We start from the raw sequence: 12274 nt of genomic DNA on the forward strand, positions 1-12274 counted from the left end.
TCTCTTCCTAATGTTTCTTTCTAATTCACATATTTCCCTTCTGTGATCAGCACTGCAGCAACTAGCCTCAAGTTTAACTTCCTCCAGGCAGTGTCAGTGGATCAGGAAGCCACATGCTCCACAGAACAATAAAGCCATCATTCTGCATGATTTACAGTCCCCACAGCTCCCACAGCCCAGGAAATGAGAGTCCCAAATTGACTCTTGAGCCTAGCTTCCGCACACAGCAACAGAATACACTGCTGTCCTGCCTCCAGGCCAGCTGCAGCATCTTTACGATTTCATAACTGTACAAGTCAGCTCACTAGAACAAAGACTAGCCACAAACCAAACTCTGACACGTTTGCATGCAAAAGGGAAGAGCTTCATGCAGCAGCAAATTAACAAACATGAATGTGTTTGGAAAGGGACTAAATTCTGCTCTGTATCGGTCAAAGGCAAAACTCCCATTCGGTGGGGAAAGAATCACAGAAACTAGGAAACACATACTCTCATTTAATTTGTAAGTGAAAATAGGCTTTGACCTTGCAGTGTATTTAGTAGAGTGTGCAGTTCTGTGGGATTTAGTTGTTTTTTTTCTTATTTCAATTTCAGGAACACAAGGCACAAGAGAGCAAGTGGCCACATGAGCCGAATTCCTTTTATGATACTTCATGGGAGTTTTCTTTCAAAATTATTAAAGCAGGGTAACAGCTAAGAAAAATGTGATTGCCAAGAACCAACCAAATTTTGATACTCTCAATGTATATTCATTCACCTGCAAACATATTTCATGGGCATTAATATTCTTCAGCACGAGATCAACCCCAAATTCATAAGCTTTAGGGCAATTAGATGACCTAAGTACAGAATTACTTGATGAGTTAGTACCACACATCTGCCAGTCATGAATTATGGAGATATGAGTTATTAGTGAGGGTGAAGGACCTCAGAATGGGGGCTGCATTGTGGGCTAACTGCTCCAATTTACAGATTTCAAATTCTACATAGTGCATCTGCTACTTGTGAAGAATAGCAGTAGTTTCTGCTGCTTAAGATGAGGATAACTATTTTAATCCCAGAAGCAGAAATCAGACATTGAAGAAGCCTATTAGATCTTTTTGCCCTTATCTTTGCACCCGACAGTGCACAATTGATCCCTAGTGCTATCTCTATTATTTTTAAATTTTCCAGTATTTCTCCTCTCCCCACAAAATGATATCTGTGTCTATAGATAGATACACACAGATATATGCACATTGGATTACTGTGGCTGTGATGTGGTAAAGAGGATCACAAGCAGATTTGGTTTAGATGATGTTGCATGATCCTAGGAACTTTAATACAAGTTCTGGGCTTTGAATGTGAAACTCCAGGAAGCACCCTGGTCACAATGAGGAGAAAGCATTTAAAAATCACTAAGTGGGCCAATTATCAAAGTAAAACTTCCATAGAGACACCACACAGGCAGGTTATCACCAGAGTTTGGGTTTCAACCCAGATGGAAAACTCCCTACTTCAGGGTGGCTTTACTTAGACACTCACAAAACTTAGTGATGTTGCATTGGCCTAAAATACGGGGGGTGGGGAAGACTGTAATTTTAGTTCATTTTCACTTTGAGTTTTTGGGTGTATTCTCAGCCCAAACTCAAAGCAAGATGCCAGACTTGCAAATCCATGTAACTTCAAAAACAAAACAAAAAGCTTTACCTATGGAGAGAAAACACAGAGCTTTGCACAGCTGAATAGATTGGGATAGCAAGTCAGAGAACTTGGTAAGCCTTGAAAAAGATGCATGCTAATGGAATGAAAAAGAGGAAGGGTTTAATGAAATATGGTCCTTCCTTTTTGAAATCTAGATTTAATTTTTCATTAAGGAATGCACATGTAACATTGTATAGCAGTGTTATTACAAAGATGTGTAGGTGTTATTACAAAGATTATGATCTGGAAAGTCGCAGATCAAAACAAGAGGTTGTTCTGATGGATTTTTATGTACAGCAGAAAATGAAAAATTAAAATTAATATGTGAGGATGAAAGAAGGAAGGTAAAAGCAGGGAAATACACGAGGCCTAATTCTGATCTTACTTTTGCCATTTTTATATTTTGTAGCACCAACAACTTCAGTGGAGTTTCGCCTTTTGTCTTATTGCTATTACAGTACAATCTCAGGTGTCAGAGTAGCAGTCGTGTTAGTCTGTATCCATAAAAAGAAAAGGAATACTTGTGGCACCTTACAAACTAACAAATTTATTAGAGCATAAGCTTTTGTGAGCTACAGCTCACTTCATCGGATGCATACAGACTCCAACAAGAGACAATCTCAGTTACTCAAATGTCATGAAAGATACTGAGGGCCCAATTCTCCCACCCTTACCCATGTTGAGTAGTAATTTTTTACATGAATTATCCATCCCATTGATTTTGATAAGGTGACTCATTGTACGGTACTGCCCGATGTAAGATTGGCAGTATCAGGCCCCAATAAGTTTTTATATCGGAGGGAAATTTCCACGCAATTAACAGATATAAGGAGAACATGATCCTGTTTTGGATAATGGGAGTTTCAGATAACTGGAGTTTGGATTGTGCATATTCTACTGTAATAGCAAATACTAATTTTTTTAAATAAGAAAATAAGAAAAAAGTATACATGTTGGGTTTTGGTCATTTGGAGATGTGTGAAACTCACTAAAATAAAAGAGTACATCAAGAAGTTATAAGACTCTTCATAGTATTTTAACACATTCAGGAAACTTTATGATATTTTAGCACATTCTGAACTAAAAATATCTATTAAAAATCACGACAATCTCCAAGAGCTATTCGTGGTTGCTGGGTGACTCAACTAAGAAATGGTGTCTAAACTAGACAACGTGCAAAAAAATTGTATTTAATTATGAATCAGTTTGACGCTCAATTAACAGACTTGCTGACTACTAACAATTAATCGGGATAGGATGTTATTGTTCTCCCAACTTTGTAAAAGATTAAAACACAAGGCACTCACCACTGGAGATGGAGAAAGTGCGATGTTGCCTATTGATGCTTTCAATTCATCTACAGTTGCTGCACTTTTAAGAATGTCTTTAGCCTGCAAAGGCTTAATCTTAATGTTAAATTTCTTGTGCGACTCTTCTTCTTCTTCTGATTCGCTTGAGGAATAAAAGTGCTTTCCTTTGGTAGGTAGATCACAGTTAAAGAATTTTTTGTTCTGCTAAGAGGTAGGCTCTTTATACATAGTGGAGGCAAAATACCACGTCCCTCCCCATCCTTTCAAACTCCTAAAGTCAAGTTTTCAAAAAGTGCTTTAGGCCCATGTTCTAAAGTGACATAGGTGCTTAGAAGCCTAAATCCCTATGATTTTCCAATAAGATTTAGGTTCCCAAGTCACTTTGGAAAATGGGATTTAGGTGTTTTTGAAAATTTTACCCCAACTGTACATCTGCAAAAATGGGTAACAGAGGTCACACATTTTTGCCAATCCTGTCACTATTCCATTTTGTCATATTTGTATATAATAGATACATAAATATACATATATATATACACACACACACACACAAAAGCATGGATGTAAATTGCTGATTGCTCATAAAAGTAGGTAAAACTGCACTATGGGATAGAATTAATTTAGGAGTACTCTTTTCTCACCACTCAGCACTGTACCAGTTTACACTCTACACATGAAGACATAACCAGGAAGTTTCAGTGGAAACAGAGGAGGAAGTTATGAGTCTATTTTCCCACGGTCTACTTACTAAAGGCAGCTCACTGCACAGATCAGATTCTTGTCTGCAGCGTGGCTGGTTTGTATCGCACCATTGACACAGATGACCTATAAAATTAGCAAAGCCAGTAAGGGAGATCACCCCAGTGCGAAGGGTGTAGTAGCACCAAATCTTACTCTACTAACTTTTCCTGCAACAGGGATAGAGGGTGTGGTTGGAGGAAAGGGGACATACCCACAATATCCCTTCACTGTGCCAATCCTCAGCTGCATGTTACATCCTGGATAAGAGAGAGTTCTTCAGTCTGTTCAGACAAAATGCAGAGCCTGGCCAGCAGGAGGAGGAGGAAGGGAGAGCATCTGTGAGCTTTAAGCCTCCTTCGTATGCACACCTCATACCTGTGCTCTGAGAGTCACAGTGGAGGAGATGGACCAGTATGCATATATTGTGCTACATTTTGAGAATATCTAAAATGTTATGGCTCCTCTGTACCAAGTAAATAAAATTTATAGCTATCTTAAGGGTTTTCCATAGTGCCTATCACACCCTAGACCAGAAGTGGGCAAACTACGGCCCGCAGAACTGCCCAGCCCCTAAGCACCCATCCAGGGAAGCTAGGCCCCAGCCCCTCCTCTGCTGTCCCTCCTCCCCCGTAGGCACACCGCTGCACGTGCCCGCCCACCTCCCAGGCTTTCTAATAAGCCTGTCCTGCCGCCGGCATTGTAAGTGGGCAGGGAGGAGGGAGGTTGGATAAGGGGCAGGAGGTCCCAGGGAACAGTCAGGAGACAGGGGGCCGTTGGATGGGGGGAGGTTCGGGGCAGGGCAGTCAGGAGACAGAGCAGGAGGGGTTGGATAAAAGGTGAGGTCCCAGGGGGCCAGGGGGATCCCAGGAGGGAGCAGGGGGGTTGGATAGGGGGTGGGGTTCTGGAGGAGGGCAGTTAGGGATGGGGGTCCCAGGAGGGGGCGGTCTGGGGACAAGGAGTGGGGGGCAGGTTGGATGGGTCAGGAGTCCCAGGGGGGCCTGTCAGGGGGCAGGGGTGTGTGGATAGGGGTTGGGTGGTCAGGGGACAAGGAGCAGAGGGGGTTGGATGGGTCGGAGATTCTGAGGGGGGCAGTCAGGGGGCGGGAAGTGGGAAGGGGTGGATGGGGTCGGGGGCCAAGCTGTTTGTGGAGGCACAGCTTTCCCTCCCCGGCTCTCCATACCATTTCGCAACCCCGATGTGGCCCTCAGGCCAAAAAGTTTGCCCACCCCTGTCCTAGACACATGTATTTTAAATAAAATATGTATCTACACTTTCACAGCCTCTTATACATCATTGTATATGGATGGTGATTTTCAAAAGGCAAATTCATTTCTGCTTAGATTTGCTTTTACAAAAAAAAGATGTCTCCTCTTGCTCCTGCTTACGTCCATTTAAATGGATGAAAGGAACAGTGTCAACAATTACACAGCGATTAGATCAGCATAAACAAGCTTGAGATTAAATGCAATACTTTGCACATTTCTATATTAACTTCACAACATGATTTATAAACACTCAGTGTCACTAGTTCATTGAGAAGCAAAATAGTAGCACCCCCATTTTATAGATGGAGAAACTAAAGAACAGTTAGGTGACTTGCCCAAGTGAGTCTATGGCAGTGCTGAAAACAGGATTGAGAATCTACAGATCTGGGTTCTGACCATTAGATGAGGATTCCTACTTTTCAAGACTCATAAATGTAAGAGAGAATTAAAACTAGAGGAGCTGAGCAAATGTTACAAGGCCAAAGGTGTTCTGCAGAGAGATGGAAACTGCTTCTTTCCTCCAGTGAATGAACGCACTGCTTCTGCAACCCTTCTAGTTTTTGCCAACCCAGAGAAAAGGGCTAGAAAACTGCTTCGATTCACTGTAAGTATTATAATCACATCTGTTTTAGTGGCATGCACTGAACATAATTATTTCTCAGTGTTCTTCCTATCCACTTACTCCTTTCTGTTAATTTCTTATGAATAAAACAAGGCAGTTCTTTATCAGGTGATTCTCCACTGGGCTTCACTTTTAGCTGACGAATAATAGTATACAGAAAAATAAGGGGAAAATTTCAGTAACCACTCCATGAACCCATGATCATATTACAGTTTGCAAACTGAGATGTAAGGCTAACAAAGGATATAGCCCGGTTCTTCTGGTCTGATGCTGTATCCCTCTTCATCAAGTTCAGGTGAATTCTGGGTGGGGTAATAAACAAAGCAAAGTAATTAAGTTCTTGTTAAACATTTCATTGAAGAGCAACTTAAGCTATTTCTTCTATCAGGAGGATATATCAAAGGAAACACTGAGCTGATTAAATAGTGAGCTTTACCCAAAATTAGAGAAAGTAGAGCAAGCTGAAGAGAAGCCTTTATTTATAGGAGGCTTAACATGGCTGCAGCTGCACTGATTAATATCTATAAACTACCCTACCATGACAAGGTAAGTGATATTGTTGGTAACTCTGGCAGTGTCAATCAAGTCCACCGCACAGAGCTGACCTGGCAAGTGTAAGGGTTTGGAGAGAAAAGAAAGGCAGGATTGTAGGAATTGCACAGGATTTTAACCGTCTCGGCTGGGTTGCTGCAGAAACTACTGCAACTATGGTCCACAGAATTAGGCAGGTAAAAAGTGCTGGGAAGAGGGATGGAAACAATGAAGGCAGGCACCAAAAATAAGAAGCCATGTAGTACAGAAACACCATCGTTCTAGGGCCCATACGCTCCAGAATAGCATTTGACCCTGCAGGCCTTTGAGCCTGTAGAACAGGCTATAGAATTAGACCCATAGGCAATTAAGGCAGAAGTTATTAGTGCTGCATTTAACATAGTTTTGAACCGTTAGCTTCTTGGCAGGTAAATGTTCTCAATGTTCAACTGAAATTTTTTTTTTCCAATTAACTTTGACATATTCAATATTGATGGTATAATCAGTCTCAAATAGACCTTTCCTTATTACTCAGGGTAATTGGTATTTAATGGGTAATTTGAGCTACCCGGTATATAGATAATTTTACACAATCTAATTAACATGCGGATATAAAATATATTTCAGAGTAAGGTTAGGTTTCAACTACACATTTGCAGGGTGATAAAATAGCTGAATTCATTTTTTTCTCCACAGTGATGTCGTTCTTACAATTGCCAATTTTGATTCAACAGTAAGATTTACTCCATCACCTAAATAGGCACACAGCATGAAAAAATGGGTTAGTTCCCTCATATCAATTTTTGTGGTTTTACAATTACAATTTTTATTGCAGGTTTTTCTCTCACCCTTGTTGCTGCACGATACACGAACAACAGGGGAAACTACCTATAGTTAAATTGACTGCACATGAAGCATTGTCAAAGTCACGTCAACAAACAAAAAACTGGAGATAATATTGTTTTCATTAATCATTGCCAGTTCCAGTAATCTTAGGTGTAACTCGTAACAACAGGCAAAAAATTTCTGAGGGAAGTGTGCCTTGCAACATGACATCCCTCATACCCTCAGCTTGTTCTAGTAACAGTCGTTTCCACATAACGAAGTATATGGAAAGGAAAACTGAGTCTTTGCCTGAAATACATGGCAACATTTGAACCAGGCTGGAGTTGGGAATACTCCAGGATGTGATCTTCATTCTGAAGTGGAGAGAGTGAAATGAAGATGAGGATTCTGTATATGAAGCAAACACACTTGGATCAGTGAAAACAATCAAGTCTACCAGACTGACATAATCCTGCAGCATATGAAGGTATAGGAATTCCCCATCACATAGCACTGACATCTATTAAAAACGGGGGGGGAAGGGATCATCCAGATACTTACGTATCTTTCCCAGTCAATCTCTGCATAAAATCCATTTGGAGCTCCATTACTTTTCTTCTGTAATACATTTGAGAACAAATGTACAATTTTTAAATTGAAGAGCTAAGAATCACACAATGTCTATCTGGAGCAAACTACTGAAATCTGTCACAGAATGGCCAGACTAGAAACCCTCTAAAGAAACTGGTCAGTACGGTTAGATGATCGTGATGTCCCTAAGCAGCTATTTCATACAAACAATAAAAATTTTAAAATCATGTAAAAGACTGATTTTTGGTTATAAATAGGGCAATTCAAAATCCATAGCCCACTAAATAAATGATACTTTGCATTTCTGTAGAATCTTCCACATCTCTATTTAAGAACACTTTATAAACAACCATTAATTGAAATCCACAACACTCCTGTGAGGAAGGGAAGCAAAATTATTCATTCATTGTGCTGACACACTTCAGTACATTTATAGTGCTATAGGTTCATCAACACCAAGTGTTGGACAGATTTCCACAACACCTTCACTTATTGAGTATACATAGCTTTCTTCAGATTGTAATGGAGGTAGTTGTGGGGTTACATATACGTATATGTACATGTAGAAAGCCTTGTCATAAGTAATGTTTCATTTATATAATGAGCCTCCTTGCTTAGTCATCATCCACTGCTTTAAGTCTTTTCTGGAAAAAAAAAAAAAAAGCATGATACGCCAACAGGTATCGGTTTCTGCAGAAAGTAATGTTGCTTTCTTATAGGCAGAAAACTGTATTCATTGCAGAAATGCTGCAGCAAAAGTGACTAATTGTCCACCTGAGATGTGTGCTGAAAGTCTAAAGAGGCTCAGATTGATCTAGGGTCCAACTCTGCTATTATTTACCACACACACACCCACAAACCCCACCTGGGGCGAAAATGGCTCTCTTGTCAATATCCGTTAATTAGCAAAAGCAAAAACTGATAGCCGTGCAGAGTTCTGTCCTTAGCTTGAGAACTTGTACTCTCAATGTAAATTTTAATTGCAAAGTTATAAAACATTTACCCAAAGGAGTTTATAAAAGAAACACTAATGCACCTTTCCACAGAACACAGGTTTCAGAGTAGCAGCCCATGTTAGTCTGTATTTGCAAAAAGAAAAGGAGTACTTGTGGCACCTTAGAGACTAACAAATTTATTAGAGCATAAGCTTTCGTGAGCTACAGCTCACTTCATCGTTCCACAGAACGGCGCAGATGAAGACCACTATATATATAGACAGGAATTGTACTGCATTACTGATGTCACTATGGTTAGGTTCATCTTAAAGCAAAGTCTCTTTACCACACAATAAAACGTGCCAATGAAGTCTCTACAATTAAAATGTACTATACATGCAGCAAACCAATCTCTTTTCAAATCAACAAGTTGTTTACCAGTCTGAGAGATGTCTAACTAACCACACTTATACATGCTAAACATGTCAGGCTACTCTTAAGGCACTAAATATGTTTAAACAATCCTCTAATTTATATACTTAATATAGGCCCAGTTTTCAAACTCGGGCAATTAAATTAGACAGCACCCAGAATGGAATTGGGTTAACAGTAGCACCAGGGCACTCAAATACCCCAATTTAAGGGCCCAATCCAACCTCCACTCAAATCAGTGGAAAGATGCCTATTGATTTTAGTTGGAGTTGGATCAGGCCACAATTCACCTAGGGGCCTGTTTACATGAACATTTAGTTCACAGCAAGTTGCTGTGTAACGCTCCCCTGCACAAGCCTCCTGCAAACCAGCTAAGGCACATTAACAGTTCTCTAATGCCTTTTGCACTAACCCCCTTTGAAACAGGACTAATCAAAGCACATTAACAAACTATTAATGTGTCCAGAGGGTCTATGCAGATAGTTAGTCCATGGCAGGCCAGCAGGGCGGGGGGGGGGGGCGCGGAAGGCGTAGAGTCACACCCCAATTTGGTGCAAACTGCTCATGTAGACAAGCCCTAAGTCTTTCTGTTTTTATACCATGCTCATCACTATAGTATCAAAGCACCTAAATGCAGAACTGAATACCTTATTTTATAGGCCAAATACAAACTGAGCTTTGAACGTGCGCTGCATACTTGTTAATCTTTACATTTTTAGTAGTAAATTTGTCTTTATAGCTAACATATCAGAATTCTCTCACTATATAGGAGTCAAAGGTATTTTTCCTAATTTGTTCAACAATTTTTAAAACATGTTTTACTCACTGTTTTTATAACCCTTTGGAAGCTTTAAACTGAAATCTGTTTCCTTACCGAAATTTTTTTTCCTCCTTCACGTGCATACTCTGGTTTGTTATTGAAGGGTGGCTCATGAGGATGAGGACTGGGAAGCTGGAATGGATTTTGGTTTTGTAGAAAAAGTGTTAAAGTATTGGGAGGGTTTTAAACACACAAAGAATGACATGGCGTTAGTAAACATACTATACAGTGTAAAAAAGAAGGCTGGCCAAATTTGGTTCCTTTAAATGTAAAGGAAACATTGGGACTCATACCAGGGCTCTATTCACCAGACAATAGGCTTGGAGGATATTGAGCTATAAAGGCTTTATGGTATTTCGTATCTCAAGGACGCATCAGATCATATTCCTGGTTCAGCAAGCACTTAAAGGGCTAATTCCACAGGATTAGGCCCTGAATCTGTCAAATGGGCAGGGAGAATCAGGTAGCATATCAGGAGTGCTCACACTTTTCATAACGTGTACTCTTTCGTAATAAACATCCCTTCTTGACTGTCTCATGGACACCTCTGCTCTACTTGATTCACAGACTACCTTCTTTCCCATTCACAATCACCATATCACTCCTGTGGCAACTATAGCAGTTGCTTGCAGGAAAGGACATATTATGAAGGGATTTACTATACTATGTCTGTCTATTAATACATGTTAGCAGCTGGAAATGGGGAAGGGGATGTCAGCACCATCTGGCCACCCAACTGTCCACGGACCACAACTCGAGAACTTCTGCTCTATAAAAAAGGATCAGCACATGCCAACAACTGATACGGTCAGAATGGTTGGGATTCTGTAGTTTGGGATTTCAAGACCATATCGTGAAGACAGCGTACTGTAGGAGGTTACACCAAAGGTTAGATTCACAACAGGATTTACGTGAATAACTGTCACGTTAGGTGCCTAAGTTCCAGCACCAGCTCTCACTTGGATTCACAATATGCCCACTCAGCTTCTGTCAAACCCTGCAGCCTCCTAAACTTGCTCGGTGCTTAACTTTTCGCAGTAAAAATTCACTAGGTGCTAGGGTTGCCACATGTCTGGTTTTCGACTGGAACACCTGGTCAAAAAGAGACCTTGGTGGCTCTGGTCAGCACCTCTGACTGGGCCATTAAAAGTCCAATTGGTGGCACAGCTAGGCTCCCTACCCAGATCTGCGCAGCTCCCAGGAAGCTGTGACATGTCCCTTCCACTTAGGGGGTGGCCACAGGGGCTCTGCATGCTGTCCCTGCCCCAAGCACTCCGCAACCAGGAACTGCACAGCCCCTGTGGCCGCCTCTCCCCTTAGGGCTGGAGAGATATGCAGGCCGCTTCCCAGGAGCTACCTGAGGTAAATGCCTCCCAGAGCCTACACCCCTCCCACACCCCCAAACCCCTGCCCCAGCCCTGAGCCCCCTGCCACACTCAAACTCCCTCCCAAACCCCACACCCCCTCCTGCACTCCAAACCCCTCATCCCTGGCCCCACCCCAGAGCCTGCACCCCCAGCCGCAGCCCAAATCCCACATCTCACACACACACTCCAAATCCCTCTGCCCCAGTCCAGAGCTCCCTTCTATACCCCAACCCCCTCATTCCCAGCTCCACCCCGGAGCCTGCACCCACCGCCCGCACCCCAATTCCCTGCCCCAGACCAGTGAAAATGAGCAAGTGAACGAGGGTGGGGGAGAGCAAGCGACAGAGGGACGGGGGATGGAGTGAGTGGGGGAGGGCTGCGGGCAGGAGCGGAGCCTCAGGGTAGGGGGTGGGGTTTTCTGTGATTAGAAAGTTGGCAGCCCTACTAGGTGCCTATGTTTCTGCATCTGCACATGTACTCTCTCTAGGTCTCAATGTGATGCACAAACCAGGGGAAGATAGGTGTTCCTTTGCCTAACTCACTTGCGGGACCCAATCCACTAGGAGTCTTCAGAGGCTGCTTATCAGAGAGCTCATCCAAAATGGCTGGGGGCAGGGAAAGAGGGAGAAGAAGGACCGCGCTTATAACTTTTAGCCCAATCATTAGCTTATAAACCTGCAGAGGCAGATTAGGGGTATGTGGGGCCCTGGGTCACAGCAAGTGGGGAGCCCCTCCTCACCCCTTTTGCCTGCATTCCCCCCAGTTGTCCCCCAGCACTCCTGCCAGGGAAATGACAGGAGGTGTGGAGGTTTGCCCTGCACCGCCCCCAGCCTGACACTCCTTCTGGGGAGCGGGGTCGCAGGCTTCCCCTGCTCCCTGGCAGGAACGCTGGGTAGGCGGAGCAGGATGGGGCATGGGGCTGCCCATTTTTGGGGGGACCCTGAGCACAGGCCCTCCTGGCCCTGCAGCTAATCCGCCACTGCAAACCTGGGGTATGTGAGACCACTGATTCAAGTCCCCCTTCCACCTGAGGGGGAGAAGGGATTTGAACAGGGATCTGCTACCTCTCAGGTGAGTGTCCTATGGATTATGTGATATTTTCATGTGGGGCTCCCTCAGTCTCTTATGTTGAAGCCATTCCACTGTGGATAA

The 12274-nt window shown here is 42.7% G+C and overlaps 1 protein-coding gene across 4 annotated transcripts in view; it reads right to left on the reverse strand.

The window, feature by feature from the left end:
• SGIP1 (SH3GL interacting endocytic adaptor 1) overlaps window positions 1-12274 on the reverse strand; it is a 184889-nt gene that overhangs the window by 84760 nt on the left and 87855 nt on the right. For 3 of the 4 annotated variants that reach the window (XM_043490669.1, XM_038413191.2, XM_043490670.1), the window contains exons 5-8: window positions 9810-9887; window positions 7539-7595; window positions 5869-5923; window positions 2991-3166 (exon numbers count right to left, since the gene is read on the reverse strand). In XM_043490669.1, the coding sequence (XP_043346604.1) occupies window positions 2991-3166; window positions 5869-5923; window positions 7539-7595; window positions 9810-9887 (366 nt within the window). The remainder of the gene's footprint in view (window positions 1-2990; window positions 3167-5868; window positions 5924-7538; window positions 7596-9809; window positions 9888-12274) is intronic. The other variant, XM_043490671.1, reaches the window with a different exon arrangement.

Source organism: Dermochelys coriacea, chromosome 8 (genome assembly GCF_009764565.3).
Source record: "Dermochelys coriacea isolate rDerCor1 chromosome 8, rDerCor1.pri.v4, whole genome shotgun sequence".
NCBI classification, from domain to species: Eukaryota; Metazoa; Chordata; order Testudines; family Dermochelyidae; genus Dermochelys; species Dermochelys coriacea.